The sequence below is a fragment of the Acomys russatus genome, chromosome 17, assembly GCF_903995435.1.
Source record: "Acomys russatus chromosome 17, mAcoRus1.1, whole genome shotgun sequence".
Classification (NCBI taxonomy): Eukaryota; Metazoa; Chordata; class Mammalia; order Rodentia; family Muridae; genus Acomys; species Acomys russatus.
This window is the reverse complement of record NC_067153.1, coordinates 41,788,171-41,807,741: the sequence shown is the minus strand read 5'-3', so window position 1 is coordinate 41,807,741 and position 19,571 is coordinate 41,788,171. Positions and strand designations below refer to the sequence as shown.

General features: G+C 53.6%; 1 protein-coding gene across 1 annotated transcript in view; it reads right to left on the bottom strand.

Moving 5' to 3' along the window:
- Positions 1-19,571, bottom strand: part of Triobp (TRIO and F-actin binding protein) — a 57,132-nt gene that overhangs the window by 18,433 nt on the left and 19,128 nt on the right. The window contains 5 exon segments of the mRNA XM_051159946.1: positions 864-920; positions 10,451-10,588; positions 12,760-12,837; positions 15,166-16,206; positions 16,852-16,963. Of these exon segments, the coding sequence (XP_051015903.1) occupies positions 864-920; positions 10,451-10,588; positions 12,760-12,837; positions 15,166-16,206; positions 16,852-16,963 (1,426 nt within the window).

Genomic DNA, 19,571 nt, shown 5'->3' with positions numbered 1-19,571 from the left:
GAGGCCAGGAAGGGGTCACTGGCAGGGCGCCAGGCCTTGTGTGAGCCTGGAGAGCAGCCACTTAGGGACGGTGAGCAGGCAGCAGGGACAGAAGGCTGCTGGCTGGGGGGGTGGGGGGGGCCAGGGGGAGCAATTAAAGCGCGTGGGCAGGAAACACAATGCGATTCCCCTTGGCTCTGGGCCCTGCCTGGCATGCGGGCCGCACGCAGATCTGAGCCTCAGGCGCCTGCAGGCAGAGTAGACAGAGAACCCCCTTAGCTGCTCCCAGCCTGGCAGCTGAAAGAGCAGAGCTAGTGGACCACACGCCTCACATATTTCTAAGGACAGACACATTAGACTAGATAGGTGTTGGGGTGATGAGATAGAGGCTTCTGGCTGCTCAACACAGTGGCCTCTGTGACTCTGTTCTCTGCTTTCACCCATCACATGTGTGTCACAGACCTGGTGATTGAGGCTGCCATTCCAACAAGTCTGGCCTATGTTCTGTGCCCCACTCTGTACCCCAGTGACTGAAAACAGGTACAGCTCAGGCTTCTGTGACGCCTTCGCCCCTGACCCTCAGATTCCCAGCCGGCGATGTCATGAGGAAGGCGAGCTGGGGTTGAGATCTGGAGTGTGTATGGCGTGGAGGCTCCACCCTGTGACTTATGTGTTAATGTGTGATGAGGAAGCTGACAGCCAGCAACCTGTCCCTCCTGAGTCCTCACTGAGCCAGGCCTCCCAGCCCTGGACCAGAAATTCAACTCCTTTAGGGTTTACACTTGCCAGCCCTCACCTTGGACCGCATGCCTACCCTTAGAGTTTTTCCACAGAAGGCCTGCATGAGCCCAGGCCAACCTCTCCCCTCCGGCGCAGCCTCCTACCTCTCCAGGCTCATCCAAGATGGACATCCATCCCTTCTTGAAGTTGAGCAGATCGGGCTATAGGCAGACAAGAAGGCGAGCGGTCAGTAAGAAAGCCAACTGGGCTGCTGGGAGGGAATGTGACAGTCATCTTGCCCTAATCCTGCGACACTGAGGTCCTGGGAGACCAATGAAGACTGCAAAAACCCCAGAAAACTTTCCCCCAAACCAAGCAGGACCAAGCAGGTTCCCAGCTACTGAGACAGCCTTGGACCTTTCCTCCAACATCTTCTGAGAAGAGAGCCAAGAGGTTGGGCTGAGTGGCTAAAACACCTCCCCTCTCCCCCAGATGTCCAAGCACCCTAGCCCACACCCAAGATGGGGACCGAGACTAAAGGAGCTATAAATGCAGTCCTAGGGGGCCCTGAGAAACAGCCTAGCAAGCCCCAAGTCCTCTTCAACAAAATCTAGGTAGACCACGCAGAACACAACCCAATGCTCTGTCCTGGCCACCACTCCTGCCCTCACCGCATCTCCTAGAAAATGCGGAAAGGCTGAACCAGGCCCAGGCTTAGGTCAGATATTCGAGGGCCTCTTTGGACAGGCTATGGCACCTCAATCCTGGCAAGCCCTACCTGGCAGGTCCTACCCCGGGAGGCATAGTCCTGACGTCTGGGAACCCCCAACTGGAGCATGTTCCAGAGGGGGGCTGTAAGCTAGCTATCTCTGCCTAGCCTACATGATACTGCTCATCCTGGCATTTCCCTGACCACTAGGGCCCTCTCTTATCTAGGTCCCTGTCCTTTCGTAGCCTCAGCTCCTGCCCACTACCAGGGAGAACAACCAGGCAGGCCAAGCTGGCTGGCAGGGAGGAGGTGGCCACCTGTTGCCATGGCTCTGAGCCCACCTATCAGAGTCTGTATCAAGGGAGCCTCACCGGGCCAAGGTGTCTGGTTGCCTAAAGGGAGTCAGCAGGACAGCGCAGCAGGGTGGTGGTGGCAGCTGGAAACCAGAGCCACCTGACCCGGCCATCTCTGTGGGCTTGCTCTCCTCTAGAAAACCCCATTTTCCTCCTGTAGAGTCAGTGTGCTGAGAGAGTCCCAGGCCAGTAGCCTGAACATCTAGAAAGAACCATTCACCGCCACGGTTGGGGGTTCTCTCACCCTGCATACCTGTCTGAGGGAGGAGGTAGGCTGTGGTCCAAGCCCAGAAACCCTGAGGCTGTATTCCTCCTGTCTGCTTTCTATTCTGTCAGTCAGTCTCCCATCTGTGACAAGGCAACCCAAGATGACCCCCAGCTAAGACTGAAGACAGTAGCCAGCCATATCTGGCTCCACTTCTCTTCAATATGGACCTCCCACCCCCACAGCCTCAGGACCTGGAAGAGAGGCCTAACCACAATAGGTCTCAGGAGAAAGCTCTGTATAAATATCTTCCACCTCCCTTGCATAAATTCCTGTGCTTTAGCCGGGCAGTGGTGGCACAAGCCTTTAATCCCAGCACTTGGGAGGCAGAGGCCGGTGGATCTCTGTGTGTCCGAGGCCAGCATGGTCTGCAGAGCGAGTTCCAGGACAGCAAGAGCTGTCAAACAAAACAAAACAAAAATTCCTATACTTTGGGGCAGATTTCCCTGACCCCACACTTGACCAAAAAAGCCAAAACTCAGGGCTGGGCCTGTAGAGCTGGCAGCATTGGGCTGACCCAAAGGAGAAGGCCTCCAGGCAGTGACAGACAGGGGACCCAGAGTGTTGTGTGTGGCCCCTCCAGGCCCTGGTTCATATGTGACAAATGACTAGGGATTCTGTCCCAGTCCCAGTCTCCCAAGGGGACAGAATGTACCATAGTCAGAGCAGCCAGGTAACTCCCAAGACCAGAACCAATGGAGGCATGTCAGGTTTGGTGTGAGCTAGCATGGCAACATTAGGAAAAGAAGATCAGCAAAGTGTTTAATCCTTCTGGGAGGGGAACCTATGGGCAGGGTTTAAAGATCTGACAAGAACTAGGGAGGTGGTTCAGTAAGTGAAGTATGTACCACAGAGGCATGTGGACCTGGGTTTGGACCCCTAGCACCCATAGAAAAAGCTGAATTTGATAGTGCATGCCTAAAATCCTAACGAAGAAAGGTAGAGACAGGAGCCCTGGGGCTTGCTATCAGCCAACCGAGCTAAACTGCAAAGCTCCAGATCCAATGACAGATCCTGTCTTTAAAAAAAATCAGATAGAGGGCTAGAGAGATGGCTCAGGGGTTAAGAGCACAGACTGCTCTTCCAGAGGACCCAGGTTTGATTCCCAGCATACACATGGCAGCTCATAACTGTCTGTACCTCCAAGATCTGACATGCATGCAGGCAAAACACCAACACACATAAGATAAACAAATTACTAAAAAAAAAATGAATAAGATAGAGAGCGACATACCCAAAGTCTAGCTTCCTCCAGGAGGTATGCACCCACGCACAGGTACACACTCACACATGGAACTGAAAAGGCTCTGATAAGCTGCATCCAGAGGGCCACCACCTCCCCAGTATCTCGGGCTCAGCTGCCCATTCTCAACCAGCAAGACCAGCGTGAGGAACACCCATAGGCTCTCGTGCCCTCCTCCCCAACCAGTACCACAGGTCATTCCTGCCTGTCACCTCAGCCATAGCTGCAGCCCCTTCTACACATGTACAGCCAAGGGGACCCTTCCAGAAGGTCATCAAATGCCTTAATCTCTCCTGCCTGTCTGCCCTGCCCTTTGCCTGTTTACCTCAACTATCTCACCAGACTGTGTTCACAGGTTCCCAACACATGGGGACCACCCCCAAGTCCCTTACATCTGCTATGTCCTCAGTCTGAAATACTAGGCTTCCTCCTCCGCTGACCAAGCCAAAGTCCCCTGCTCATGCTTTCACACTTGCTGTTAACTGCATCGCTGAGGTCTCTTCTCAACTCTTACCCCCATAATACCTGCCTGCTGCCCCCAGCCGTCTCCCATAGCCCCCTGCCGTCTCCCAGAGGCCTCTGTTGCATTAGGACTATCATAAGCACTGTAGTTTTCCCTCCAGGTGGGCTGATCCAGTACAAGACAGGGGCTCAGGGGCTCAGGGGCTCAGGAAGAAGCCAACAGGTACTGTTTAAAGGCAACAGGTACTGCGCTGGGGCAAGCCATCAGCTGTGAACGACAGCTGTGGCCCCTGCCCTGGTAGGAGAGCCAAGGAGACAGACAGTAAACAAGCAGCACAAAGTATATAATTTGATGCCCAGCAGTGTCTGCGCACTGAGGCTCCTTAACACAGTTTCGCCAGGCTAAGGCAAAATGTGAGAGAGGCTCTGGATTCCAGGTCGGCCCGGATCCGATGGCTCCCTGAAGCTTTCTCTTACCCAGCCCAGCCCTGTACCACTGGCTCAGGACAGAAAGCTCAGCTGAGAGCAGGGTGTGTGTTTGTGTGTGCATGTGTGTGTGATATGGGATACAGATATGAATAGAGTGTGAAGGATGGGAGGACCTGAAACAGGCTCCAGTGTGAAGGGTTCCCGGGAGGAGTCCCGTGAGCACTATGAATGGTGATCACAGCGTCTTCCCTGCTCCAAACCACTCATGCTTCCGCACTGCTCCTGGTCTGGTCCTTTCCTGGACCCTTCTCTTTGCTTTCAGCATCCTAGAGATGGCCATTAGCCTTTATCTGCATATCCCTTCCTCCACATTCCATCACCATCTGACAAAGCCATGCAATCAGAGGCCAACTCCCTCAGGAAGCCCTCATCCCACCAGCAGGGATGCACTTATCCCTCCTCCTGGCAGCCCTCGTTCAGGATACAGGCACATATGTGGCACTTAGTAGACTCACCCTTGCTTAACACGCGCTTCCTGGGAGTGGCAACTGTGTACATTTCTTATCTCTCCCCAGAAAGCAAACTCAGAGCCTGACCAGGACATAAATTTTGGCCCAGCCAAGGCCAAACTGTGTCACTCAGTTTTCCCAAGTCTACATTGAGGATGGTATCACCAGCCTTAAAAAGATCAATCTGGTACTATGAAAGCTCCCAGTTTAGGATCTGGCAGGCACCCACTGAGCCAGGCAACCACCTCCCCCCAGCCCAGGACACTGACTCAACTCCTCCCCCAACATCCCTCTGCTCCCTAAGAGGGAAGGGGAGGCTGCTGACGCCAGGAAAGGCCAGTAGGGAGGTGGCAGGATGTGCGGAGGCCGAGGAAGTCCAGGCAACAGAGCCAGGTCATCACACACACACACACACACACACACACACACACACACACACACACACACACATCAGGGGGCCCCCACAGACCACGCCCCCAGCAGCACAGCCCACCCCTCACTAGGCCTACCCTCAGTAGAAGGCAGTCGTGCGCATGTGCGCACACACCCAGTTCATCCTCCTCCCAACCCCAGGAGGGCCACTAGGCTCCCAGAGCCAGTATAGGGCACTAGCCAGAAATCAAAAGCAGCCCCACCCCTCCATTTCAGAACTTCACGGCCAGGTGGTCAGACCGACCTGGGGAAAAGGCCGTTTCATCTTTTACACCAGGGACACTTTACCAACGTCCCTCCTCAAGTCTCAGTTCATCTGGCTGCGAAATGGGGAGAACAGTGCTCACAGCTGTGAGATTGGACAGGATGAGCAGGGCACAGCCATTGACTGACAAGTCTTGGTAGAGCCCACCTCCAAGAGAAACTGAAACCTCTGACCCGCCCAAGGCCCTAGCGCCCAACGCTGTGAGGACTCAGTTTCAGCTGCCCCAGAGCAGTCTCCCAACCGTGAGGTGGGCGGGGCCGGTCCCCCAACCTCTGGCCAGAGCCCACAGGGGCTGGACATGCATCCCAGTCCAGGTCAGGTCAGCGCGACTCGTCCTAGGCCCGGAGCACCTCTTCCCAGGCCCAAGCCAAGAGCCTGGGAGGGCTGAGAGGAACCGGCTTCCACCAAGAGGGCTGGTGGGCAGGGGAAGGTGTCTCCCGAGTCTGTCAATGACTAGTGCCCAATGACTGGGGCTCGGGCTCCGCGGGGGCAGGGGACCAAGGGAGCAAGTCTAGACCGAGCTTCCCGGCGCTCCCCTCCGGCCTGGTCGGGTCCCAGGCGGGGCCACTTACCGTCATGGCGGCGCCCGGGGACGCTGCACGGGACTCTCGGGCCGGGCTCTGCGGCGCACCCAGCCCGCCGCCCCTCTCGGCCGCTGGCCGCCGCAACTCCAGCCCTTCCCTTCCCCGAAGCTGCTCCGGCCCCTTCCATCCGCCCATAAAACTTTTTTTTTTTTTTTTCAAACTTCCTGGGAGGACCCGGGAGAACCAATGGGCGGCCTGGAATCCGGGGCAAACAGCGGAGGGGGCAGCGGGAGGACCAATGGGAGAGAAGGCCGGGTCGGGGGCGGGGCCTGTGCGACGGGGCGGGCGGATGGGGCGGCGGGCAGGGCGGGCCGGGCTCTGGCCGACGGCTCTCAGGAAGGGCCGGCATGCAGGTGACTCCGCCAGTGAAAGACAGCTCAGGGGCGGGACCGTCGGGTTGCAAGGCTCTGGACAGAGAGCCTGAGTCGTCGTCGTCGTCCTCCCTCCACCCCTGTCCTTCTCTCCCCCTTTTTGCCCCCCCCCCCCCGCCATGGCACCTATGCTGCAAGGTTTCGTACTCCCCTGAGAAGGGGGGTGGGGGGCTACTTGTTTCTATTTTAACACAAGAACTCAGTGGTTCAAAGATGGACCTACTTGCCGGAGGTGAGTGTCGGGGAGTGAGAAAGAGAAAGGGGAGAGAATTTTAGCAAATAAACTGCATACAAAATGAGTTCTGGAGTGTTAGATGGGCTTTCTTGAAATGCCCCGTTTCCCAAGTGGGACTTTCTGCTAAGTGCTGGATTCCCGCCTGTGGATGTGCACCTGTTGCCCTTGTTCCTAGCTGCCTTACCAGTATATATTGTGTTTTCTTTGCCTGAGGAAGCTCTCACTGTGGTCCTGCAGCTAAGGAAGGACCTTGGTGGTATTTGTTGCTGATTGCCCTGGAAGCTTATGCAGTAGTTAAGTAGTCCTTCAATCCTGTTAGCTTAAGCAAGGTACTTGAGTACCCTATGCCTCAGTCTCACGGTCAGTAAAATGAGTTGATGCGATCACCCATGGATGCTAACCAAGTAATTAAAACAACTTCTCCATCTTTAGTTAGCTACCCTTAGGTGGGTGCCAGGAAGTTTGGAGTACTTGCAGTTTCAGATACTCTGCCATCTTGATTTGGAGTGCAAAGGCATTGCTCTTGCTGGGCATTCTGGGATAGGCTGAGGAGGAGCGGGAGGCAGGAGGATCAGGAGTTCCAATCCAGCCTGAGCAGCATATGTGATTCTAGACTAACTGGAGTCCATAATAAGACCCAGTCCAAAACCAAAACAAAAGGCTATGGTGGTGCACGCCCATTATCCCCGCACTTGGGAGGCAGAGGCAGGAGGATCACCACAAGGAGTGACTTCAAGGCCAGACTGAGCTTCATTCATATCAAGACCTGCCTCAAAACTGAAGAAATTAGCCAGGCATGGTGGCACACGCCTTTCATCCCAGCACTTGGGAGGCAGAGGCAAGCGGATCACAGTGAGTTTGAGACCAGCCTGGTCCACAAAGGGTCCAGGACAGCCAGGGCTACACAGAGAAACCCAATCTGGAAAAACAAAACAAAAAATTAATGTGTATTGTATACTGTGATTACTGTGGGTCTCTGAATCTTTGCCCATTTCACAGATGAGGATTGAAAGGCCCAGTAAGCTGAGTTCTCTTCCTAGCATCTCTGTTAAAGTTATCTCCCCACCATGACACACAAATCCACATGTTAAATTCACTTACTCTAGACACTCACCGTTTGGTACCCATATGCATCCCACCCTCTCCTGCACTCCTCAAAGGTGGTCAGCACTTGGAGAGTGGGTGCGAAGAGGAAACCCCTTACCACCAAGAGCCTGGGCACAGGAAGCAACAGCGCCCTGGTTCCTGGCCACTGAGATTCACCTTCTGGTAATCTCAACCCAAGGCCCAGAGTGCTGGTGATGAGCTGGCTTCTGCCCAGTCAGTGCATCTTATAACCCGAACCCGCCGAGGACTTCACTAAACATTGTTCATGCCTTTTCTGTTTAAAGGACACAATGCTGGACTTGTGGAATCTCCTGGAAGGACAGACGTTTTTACTCTAGACAACTCTGTCTGGAACACTTCCCTTCCTGCCTTCTGTATATACACAAGGTGCATACACACACACACACACACACACACACACACACACACACACACACACACCTCTTTCTCTTGCTACCCACACAAAAAGATGCCTGGAAAGTTCCCTTCACCCTCAATGTAAACACAGCCACATGTTCTAGCCAAACTTAGAAACTTACTGTGCACTGCTCCCATTTCTCATCTAGTGCTCCGTACCTTTCCCAGCATGGCTGGGGACATCGCTACATGATCCAGCCTGGCACATACAAAGCTCAGGGTTCCATGCCCAGCATTGGAGAGAGAGAAAAATCCTTGTCACGTCCCCCTCATCTGATCCTTCCTATGGTGCTCCCTACAGTGCCCAGTGCTCCTCATGCCCACCTCCTTGCCTAATACTCCTCATATATCTCCCTTTTCTTTATCATCCTACACCTTTCTCCTCTTTTAGTGCTCCCAACATGCGTCTCCATGCCCTGTGCTCCCTGAACCCATATCTTTGTTGACTGCTCCTTGTATCTGTCCCCTTCTTGATCCTCGGCTATAGTGTCATTTTCCCAGGTGCCTGTCATTGTATTTACCTCCCTGTGCTCCCAGGGGGACAGGTTGGTGCATGGCTCCCTCTGTCTTGGAGTCCAGCCCATGGCCTCAGCCCACAGTATATATCCTCAGTAAACACTGGTTAACTGAATAGATACACAAAGGAAGGGCTCAGAGCTTACCCTGGCCGAAGGGAGATACAGAGCTTCAGGGACCACAGTGATTGATGCTGGCAAAGACTGGAGCCACCATACTTCAGGCATATTCAGTGTCATGCCACACCTCTACTGAGGACTCTAAGGTATGACTCAGGGAAGAAGACAATGGCCCAAGAGCACACAGCCAGTTAGGGGGCAGAGACAAAATCCTAGCGGGCTTTCTGACTCTTGAGCAATCCTCAGGGACATCCCAGGCAGTCCTGTCTCCAGTACTGACAATTCTAGACCCCAAATAAAAAGATCATTTCCCCGCCAGACCCACCAAGCCCCGGTTGCTACACATCTGGCAGGGATCACAATAGGTAACTAAGCCTGAGAGCGTTGGGAGGTCGGCATCACAAGAGTGGGCCTGTAACTATTTGGTGCTCAGATCGGCCAGAGCATGGTTTGCGTCACAGATGCACCCATGTGTGACATGGAACAAGAGACCTCACATCCTCATCAGTGTGTGGACAACGTGAATCTCATTGCCCTTAAGATGAGGACCAAACAGAGTCAGGCACATCCTGCATGGGACATGGGGCTGGAGAGTATAGTAGGAGCACAATAATTGTTGGTGGTATACAGATAGTACACAATGGTTGTTGGTTATGAACGTTATTAACATAATCGCGATTTCTCTCACCCCTCTCTCCACCAAGGCCTTCCCTGCCACCCCTCCCAGCCCTGCTGTGTGCTGGGGACCTTTAGTTAGTTTGCCCACAGCTTGAAGGACCACGGCACCCAGATAGCCACATTTGCTTGGCATGTTTACAGGGGCCTCTGCCTGAGGAGAATGGCAGGGAGGAATCTATGACATAGATGGGAAGCAGGGAAGCAGTGCTTGAACAGCACACACACACATACACACACACACACACACACACACACACACAGCACACAAACACACACACAGCCCTCTGGGTACCCTAAGCTTTTCCTTAGCCCTAAGCAGCTCCATGAACCAGTCCAGCTGACAGATGTGACAGATGTGGCATCCGGTGCTCTGACTTCCTCTGTAAGTCTCTCACTTGGGACTGTGAAAAACCAGCCCAGTGATATTCTGGATGTCACTCATTTTTGTGAGCTCCAGTGCCCACTTTAACCTAGGTATCTGCCTCCAAGGGCCTTGCAGTGTCACTGCCCAGCGCCAACCAGAAAGTACAGGTGTCACCCAGTGACTGACGCAGTTGACCTCCCCAAAGCCAGTCCTTGGTTGCTTCTTGCCTGCTGTGAAGGGGCAGGAGAGGACAAATGATAGCTGCCTCCTCCCTGTGCCCTGGAGGAAACCCCTGGCCAGAGGCCCCAGTGTTTACAGGCCTCTCTGGGCAGGAGATGGGTTACGTAAGACCAGATGTTTGTGAAACTGGCCGAGGCCCAGGTCTGAGACACACTCTGTAATCTCAGAGCCCCTTCAGGCTCTCCTCCCCTCCCTCCCCCCACTAGGCTCCCGTCCCAGCTAGCAGTTGCTGATTGGCGATTATCCAAATATCCTTCATTCTAGAAGCTTGCGGGATCTGTGCCCTGCACCTGAGGCAGAAAGGCCCATCTTCCAGGGGCTGGCAGAACTTTTGGAGCGTCCTCTCCTTCCATGAGGTTCCCCCACTCCTCCATCTTAGTTAGCCCCAGTCTCTTCCCCCCTTCCCGTCTCTATCCACCCTCACCCCCTCCAACCCCTCAGGAGCCAGCCTACCCTTTGCCACCTGAGGACCCCCAGAGACAGCAGGTACGGATTGAACAGCGCGGGTCGGTCCCCGGGCATCCGCCATGAAGTCACCAGTCGGCCCTTGAGTGGGCTCCCAGCCTTGCCCTCTGCTGGGCTCTTGTCTGCCTGTCAAACAGGGTCCAGTGTTGGCTGTAGGTCCCATTGGTGGGATGGGACATCCCTGGCCACAGCCTCCCCTGACCATTCTGCTACTGCGAAGGCCCAAGGCTCCCTCCTACCTCCCTCATCAGAGCTACAAAGGAAAAGACCGTCCTCTTGCTCACTCTGCATGGTGTTTGACCAGCAGGGTCTCTAGGACTCCATACATACTAGCAGCTGCTAAGGAAGAGGGGTACCAGTCAGGTATCTAGCTCATGTGATGTGCGCTGATCATCTTTCGTCTGGCTCTAACATTAATAACCAGGAAATCTGAGCCAGGTGTGGTGGTGCACACCTGAAATCTCAGCATCTCAGAGGTGGGAGGCAGGAGGAGCAGGAGTTCAAGACCAACCTCAGCAACATAGCAAGTTTGACACCTACCTTGGCCTACATGAGGCCCAAATTAAAACCACAATTAAAATATATCAAATACTTATTTCTGATTTCTTTTGAAATGTTTAAAAGATGTGGAAGTCTAGGTCCATCATCCTCTCAGCAGCTACCGTCTAGAGACAAGGTGTCACGCAGCTCCTGTTCTCATTGGAAGCTTCTTCTTCTTCTTTTTTTTTTTTTTTTTTTTTTCCCGAGACAGGGTTTCTCTGTGTAGCCTTGGCTGTCCTGGACTCACTTTGTAGACCAGGCTGGCCTCGAACTCACAGTGATCCACCTGCCTCTGCCTCCTGAGTGCTGGGATTAAAGGCAAGCACCACCACATGCTGCCATCATTGGGAGCTTCTTAACCTGCCTGGCCTTTGAGACATTAGCATAGAAGGAATAAGTCACAGACTTAATACAGCTGCCTGAGGCAGAGCCCCAGTGCTTCCGTTTTGAAGTCATCTTTGTTGGGGCAACTGAGTCACCAGCAAAGCAGAGGGACTGGCCCAAAGCCACACAGCAGGTTCCAGGTTAAGGAGAGGGCCAGAACTTCCCTGTCCTCTGGCTGGAATCTGCAAGTCTCTGAATTGGAGCTTGAAGCATCAAATCACAGGTACCAGGGAGCCCTAGGGAAAGGAGTGCTCCGCAGGACCACACTCCCATCAGCCCTCAGCCCTGACCTCCACAGCCTAGCCTCAGCTCACACCACCACACACAGAAGATGCTCCCTAAGTGTTGTGAGTAGCCACCGGTGAATGAATGAAGAATGAATAAGGTAGTTAACACTTCTGTCCAGTAGAGGGGGCCTGGAGGTGGGGGTGGGGTAGCTTCCTACATTTGCTAATTTCCTCTTTGCTAACAAAGCCCAGGCTCTAGGAAGCATGAAGAAATCACCCCCCAAAAGAGGAAGAGTGATGTTGTCAGCACCCCTGTTAGTAATGAGAGTCCTATGTCCCCTCCCCATTTCACAGAAGGGAAGACCAAGCAGATAGCAGGGCACAGATGGGACAGAGCCAGGAAGGAGCCTGGCCAAGGATGGGGATGGAGAGCAGAGACAGCCCAGACAGCTAGGGGACCAGAGTTCTGGGTTCTATTTTGAGTCCAGCCACATGCTGGCTGTTTCCTTGTCTGTACAGATGGGTTGGACAGCATACGCCTGTCCCCAGCTCTGATCAGTGGCAGGGCCACCTGCCACCTCTGGCTTTTTAGGAGGCAGCACGGGGACAGTGGGGAAGAGAACAGCTGTCTGCCTCTGCCTCTGCCTTCACCCCTTCAGAGGTTTCTGGCGAGGGGAGAAAGTGCAGCTATGCTATTGCAGCCAGGCCCACCCCCAGCTCCAGCCTCCAGGGCCCTCCAGGCTGCTTCGGCACCTCCTTTAACCCACTTTACTATTCCTGACCCCTGCTCCAGGAAGCATAGCCCAGCCCCACCCACGAAGCCTGTCCCAGCCCTCTAATCCCAAAAGAACATTGCCCTCAGGAAGTAATGGGCCCAAGCTGCCGTTTGCGTAGGGAAAGACAGTGTGCCAGTAACTCAGAAGCAGAGCCTTGGGCTTCTGACCCATGGACCATCCCCACCCAGATCCCCACCCAATGAATGGCTCTGCTGACCACCTCCTCCAAAGCTCCTCTTCTCAAAGCCTCATAGCGGAGCCAGCCTGGGTCTGGATGGTCCCAGAGCTCTTTGGAGAAGCCCATCCCAACCTCCAGCCTGGTTGCCTTTCCTTTCCCCTCCCCACATGCCCAAGCCTAGGACCCAACTACCGAGTCAGCCTGCTTCCGGTCAGCCGGTGAGTCTTCACCTCGGCTTGGTTCTGACGCCTCCAGTTCTTCTGGCTGGACCTGGAGATAAGAAAGAACACAGCTTAGCCTAGGTCATCTCCTATGAGTCATCTGCCTTCTAACTTTTCCAGTTATCTTCTATATACCCAACATCACCAGATCCATTTGTCAACCCAGTGGTCCCAAATCTATCCTGCCTTACCCTCCTGTCGCCCACTGCACGTCACTGTCCATCATCCACTCTACATCCACCCTTCATTTACTCATCTTCTAGCCATCCATCCACCATCATGTATCCCTTTATCCATTCACCCATCTATCCATCCTTCCAGTAGTCATTCACCATTGATTAGCATGTATCCATCCATGCCAGATCCATCCATCATGGTACCCACCCAGCCATATGCTCATCCACCAATGAACAACCCCCACCCTCTACCCGCCACTGGTATATCTACCAGTATATCTGACCATCATCCATTCAACCATCCTTCTTCACTCCTTGCCCATCCGTTACCTAGCTACTCTCCCACACAATTATTCTCTTGTGTGCATGAAGCACCTTGGCCATCCAATGAGTTGAACACCTCCTCTCATCAGTCCTGGGATCAAGAGCCAGAGGCACAGAGATAAAGTACTCATGGCTCCTGCCCCCATAGGGCTCATGTTTGCTTGTCTTATGGTGCTGGAAATTGAACCCAGGGCTTTGAGCACGCTATGTCAAGTGTTCTCCCCTGAACTACACCATGGACCTGTACCTATCATTCTAAGAGGCAATAAATGCCTGAGGTGACAGATAGAGGGAAGCATAGTGTGAGGCCCAGAAGGGGACTGTCACCTGCCCCAAGGTGGGATCAGTATTGGAAGACAGAACATTAGACCTATGACTTAGACCATGAGCCAGGCATGGTGGCACATGCCTTTAATTCCAGCACTCGGGAGGCAGAGGCAGGCGGATCGCTGCGCGTTCGAGGCCAGCCTGGTCTACAAAGCTACTCCAGGACAGAGAGACCCTGTCTCAAAATAAAAAAATAAAAAAAATAAAAAAAAGACTTAGGCCATGGACAGACATTTGGTAGGTGCGAGGGAAAGAAAAATATTCTTCAGTCACAGCAACAACCCGTGCAAAAACAGATGCGCAGCCTTCCATCCAGCCCAGCACAGTGAGAGGGAAGTGTGGGGAGGAAGGAAGGACAAGGGACCTTGAATGACATGGCAAGGGTCTTCACTGCAGAAGTACCTGGAGACCGGAAGGACTCAGTGAGCTCTCTGCTTTGTCATCCATGAGACTCCCCCCCCCCCCCCCCCGCCCACTTCATGCTGGATTGACACATGTGTGACATATACACATGAGGCATTTCTATAGGACTGCAGGCAGGGTGCACCCCCACTCCTACCCCCACACCTCAGTGCTCTGGCTTGCGGGCATCACCAGGTACAGCACTGGATCTGTCCTGGCTCCTATCCCTACTGAGTGAGCACTTTACAGCCTCTTCTCCCTGTGTGAGCTATTGAAAAGGCCAGAAGTTCTCCGTCCCTCCTGTCCCCATCCCTTATTCTCCCAGGGGTCCAGAGCCTCAAGTAGAGGAACCCCAATCTTTCTGACCACCCACCTTCCCTGTAAGAAGTCAGACTGAAGCAAGCCAGCGACCATCAGGGCACATCACTGAATCCTTTACCTCACTTCATCTTGATCCCTGGCCCCTGAGCACCTGTGATTGCCCTGCCCCCACCGCCAACACGAGGCTATGTCATCTGACCCTACACCCCTGGTGTCTCTGTGCTGAATTAGACAGTCAACTAAGAACAGCCTTGGGGGCTGGAAAGATGGCTCAGAGGTTAAGAGCACTGGCTGCTCTTCCAGAGGTCCTGAGTTCAATTCCCAGCAACCACATGGTAGCTCATACCCATCTGTAATGAGATTTGGTGCCCTCTTCTGGCCTGCAGGCACACATACAGCCAGAATACTGTATAAATAATAAATAAATAAATCTTAAAAAAAAAAAAAAAAAAAAAAAAAAGACCCGACTTGGGGTGGTATGGGAGAGAAGATCATAGTTCAGTATGGGCCTTTGGAGTATGCACTTTGATATCATTCATCAAAACTCCTCTAGGTGTGACCCCTGGGAAATGCTCATGAGTCTGGGCCTCATCATAGTCACAGTACAGTTGCACCGTCTATAAAGTGGGGACAGTGGTAGCTGCCTCTTCACTGTGCATGGCATATGTGGCCTGCCACACTGCCTGTGAGCTGATGACAGAACTGCCAGATGCCTTGCTGTCCAGTGTGGCGCTGGGGACGCGGGGGCGGGGGGGAGGTTCGCAGGGGGCACATAATTTGAAACAATGGCCTCTTCTGCACACTCTTCAGATATGGGGCAAACTTACCGCCAGGTCTGGTGGGCTGTGGCTCTCTAGGCGACCTGTCTGTTCCAGAGCAGCCAAGGCTGAAGTGTCTGGTCCACTTGTCACTCTGGTTGTTGGCCACTGGGTGGAGGTACAGGCAGGGCCGGGTGGCTGGGCTGGGCTCTCGGACTGCTGCCCAGGGCTGTGTCCATTGGCTAGAGTAGCCTTGGCCCATCTTTCAGCATGGGTCTGTGACTCTGTCTTCAGGGTGTCCTCTGTGCCTGGGAAACCCGGCTCTGGTCCTGAAGCCTTGGCTGGGTCACGCCAATGCCCAGCTGAGTCCCTTTGGGGCAGTCTAGCCTGCAGGAGCTCCAGAAGGCCTTCCCAGTCCAGCCTTGGGAGCCGGGTCCAGGCCCCATCCTCAGGTGTTCGGAGAAGGCCTAGCAGGTCCCTCCAGTCCAAGTCAGGTGGCCTTTCGGGTCTATGCTGATGTTGGGGTGTTCCCTCAGCCCTCCAGCCCATGGCAGTGGTGGCTTCACGCTGCCAGGCACACGAGCATTCTGCTGGGCCTGCCCAGGAGCTGTCTTGGGGAATCGTAGGCTGGTGGGACCTGGACAACTCCTGAAGGCTACCTTGGCCCCTTGGGGTCCCCCCTTGTATCCCATTACTGGGGAGTTCTTCCCAGGCCTCTGACTGTCCCCACCTTTCCCTGTGCTCCTGGGGAGGGCCCCTCCATATCCCCTCCAGGCTGGGACCCCCGAGTTCTGGCCAGCTCCCCAGGCCTGGGCCCTCCTCCTCTCTGCCCCAGCTCTTCTCCTGGTGTCCGTTAGGACTTAGGGATCCTGACAGCTCCTCCTGACTCTGCCACCCTCCCAGAGGCTGCCTCAGGCCAGTGCAACCACTGTCCCGATGCCTCTCTATCTGAGCCTTCCTGTCAGGGGGCCTGGCTGATGTCCTGACAGGTGGTGGGGTCCTCTGGAGGCACGGGTCTCCCTCAGGCCGTTTCTCGGGACTCTTGGAGTGTGGGGAATCTGTTCGGCTCCGCCGGGCTGGCTCTGCCTGCTTGGCAGAGGGCTTGGTCACCTGCGGATGAGGTGAAGGGGTGGGTGAGGCTCCGGACTGCACTGGGTAGTCGCTGTCTGTCTTAGCCAAACCCCAGAAGAACCAAGGCTGTGAGGTGAGGCTGTGTCTTCCTAGAAGCCTGGATCGAAGCAGGTAGAAACCGCGGCTCTCCCTACGGCCTGCAGCTCTCCCCTCTCACCCACTTTTCTCAGCTCCAGAAAGAGATCTGCAGGGAGCTGCTCACTTTCCGGACTCCCCTCCCTAAGGTATTCTTTCTAACCTGAGCTATCAGGTGCCAGAATTTCCACCATGGGTAACTGTGCCATCGGGGTGTGCCTAGCCCTCTAAGTTTCATTTGAGATCCAATCCTATGCTGGAAGACACAGCCCCAAGAGCCTGCCCGATGCACCTGTGGCTCTCAGAGATCTCAAGATAGTAGGTGCCTCCGAGGAGGCAGTCTGAGAGGGGGCATCTTCAAAGGATTTGGATGGAGTCCTTCACAGCTTGCCAAGAGCTTCTGGCCCATGGTAAGAGTGGAGTACAATCCCATGCTAGGGCCCTGCCCTTCTCACAGAGGACCACCCTGCCCAGGGAAACCACCCTGGAACTGAGGGTGTGGGGAGAGGCGATGACCACTCACGATGGTTGGTGGTTGGCAGTGCTCACCTGCCTGCTGGGGGCAGGGCTGGACTGTCTTCGAAGTTGGCTCTGACCTTGGCTGGGCCGTTGTGACCGTCCCTCATCCCGAGCCTGGAAGGCCCCCGGTGCCTCCGACTTCCTATGAGTAAATGTAGCTGTTCCAGGAGGCCTTTGGGACTCCCCACCAGCACCCAGCATTCCCAGCCCACCCTGATAAGACACTCTTTGAAAGTCCAAAGTAAGGATGACCCTCTCAGGGCCTCAGTTTCCCCTTCTGGAAAATGGGAACAGTCAGCACCATGTCATCTGACTTGTAAGGCCAGGAGGAAGACACAAGAGAGTGAGTGGGGAGGAGACAGGTCTTGGCTATGGCTCCTTCCCACCTCATTCAGCCATGAGCCACCCACCAGCCACTCCCCCCCCAACAAAGGTTAGACTGGTCCATGTGGGAAATCAGATTTATTGAGCATCTATTCTGTACCAAGCACTGAGCAAAAATAATCAACAATGGTTAAAAAATATTTATTGAGCACTTCCTATATTCTGGATGCCAAGCACTTGTGTGCCAAGAAGTCCTACTCAACCTTGCACAACTACATCCGGAGGACAAGGGAGGTGAATGGTGAGTGCCCCATTTTCCACTCTGTCTGCCCTTTGCCTGCCCATATGTAAATTGAGGACTGTTCAAGCCTGCTGCCTTTTTTGCTCTCCTTGGTGCTAAACAGAATCCCTCAGCACCCCACTTTAAAAACTCTGGCCTCTTCTAGCCATTGGTGAAAGAGCTCCTGGCTAGGAATAAACATTTCTCTCCAACCCAATAATCCCAGAAAGGTCACCAGCAAAGGTCACCATACTCAACAGCGATGACCTTCAGCCCATGCCAAAATCCTTGGTTCCAGATACTTGTGTGTGTTAACAACGAGTGGCCATGATTATATTCAACGTGGCATCACCGTTACAAAGCCAACAGACTCAGGCCAGTGTGTCCTTGTGAGGCAGCTGCCACAGGAGAGTCAGTTACCTTCTGTGGGGTCTGACTACTGGACTTCATCTAAACTGGCTACGGGAAGAAGCGCTTGTGAGACACTTGGGTCCATCCACAGCACAGCAAAAATAAGGATGGCTGGTGGCTGAGCTGATGGACGCCAGGAAGAGCTTTCAGTGAGCCCAGAATAAGTGCCAGAAGGAGTCGGGGGTGGCGGGGGCGGGGGTGGCGGGGCAGTGTCTGCCCACAGTTAACACAGCAGAGGTTTGCAGACAGAACAGACCCTGGGTGGTGGTGACCCCTGAGGACCCTAGTACTCAGGAAGTAGGGCAGGGAGACCAGGAGTTTAAGGTCATCACCGGCTATGTGGAGAGTGGGAGGCCAACCTGGGTTACATGAGTCCCTATCTCAAACCAACCACAAGCGTGACGTCAGGCTTTGCTGTCATCCTGTGGCTTTTGCTGATGTCATTAGAGTTAGATCTGGAAGTTGTTGGAGTCCTTAGCAGTCCTGAGGTCCCTGGATTCTAAGCTTGAGGGATCCCTGATGGGGCTCCATTTTTAATCAACTTTGAGGTCTTTGAGCAAGCAGAACTGAAGTCTAGGGGGCTTCAATGAAGCAAAGTCCCAAACACAATGGGAACCTAATAGAAAGGTGTTTCTTTCTTTCTTTCTTTCTTTCTTTCTTTCTTTCTTTCTTTCTTTCTTTCTTTTCGAGACAGGATTTCTCTGTGTAGCCTTGGCTCTTGGACTCACTTTTGTAGACAAGGCTGGCCTCAAACTCTCAGTGATCCACCTGCCTCTGCCTCCCGAGTGCTGGGATTAAAGGCGTGCACCATGCCAGGCTGTGTTTGGTCTCTTCCAAACATGCATTTTTCCACACATACTCCAACTTGCTCAATGGCCATTCCTTCCAAAATGTCTTCCCTTGTCCCTTATGAAGCTTAAAGGACAGGACTGAAGAGCCCTGAAAGATCCTGAGACCCCCATGGAAAACCAGTTCTCTTGTAACAGGGCCCGCCTGGGCCCACCTGTACCCGAGGCTTGATGTGGCTGCAGTCTGGATGAACAAGAAATGAGCTTCCCCTGGATACTCAGATGGGCCTATGGGCCTCCAAATGGCATCAAAGAAGCAACAAGGCCGGGCAGATACATGTTCCAGGCTAACCTGGTCTGCATAGCAAGTTCCAGGCCAACCAAGGATACATAGTGAGACCCTGTTTTAGTGTGTTTGTTTGTTTGTTTGTTAAAGAACCAAGGACACCAAGTTTAGCAGATCCAAGGTAGATGGTTTTAAAATTCAGGCATCTAGGGCTGGAGAGATGACTCAGAGGTTAAGAGCACTGGCTGCTCTGCCAAAGGTCCTGAGTTCAATTCCCAGCAACCAGATGGTGGCTCATAACCATCTATAATGTGATCTGGTGCCCTCTTTTGGTATACAGGCACACATGAGGCATAAATAAATCAAAATTTTATAAAAATTAGGCATCCAAGGTAGGTTAGGCTAAAACACTAAGCCAAATGCCTAATAATATGACTCTTCCAGAAAAATGCTCCAGGATCAGACAATGCTTGGGCAAAGCAGATGCTCAATAAACACACATCAGAGGAGTAAACAGGAGAAAATAAAATTTTAACCCTGCTTCCCTGCCCCTCCCACTCCACCTCAATTTCTCCTCTCTCACACAAATGCGTGCTGTCCACAGACGACCAACAGTATTCCACCTGGAAAAGTACTGGACAGGGGAAATACCCTAGAGTTA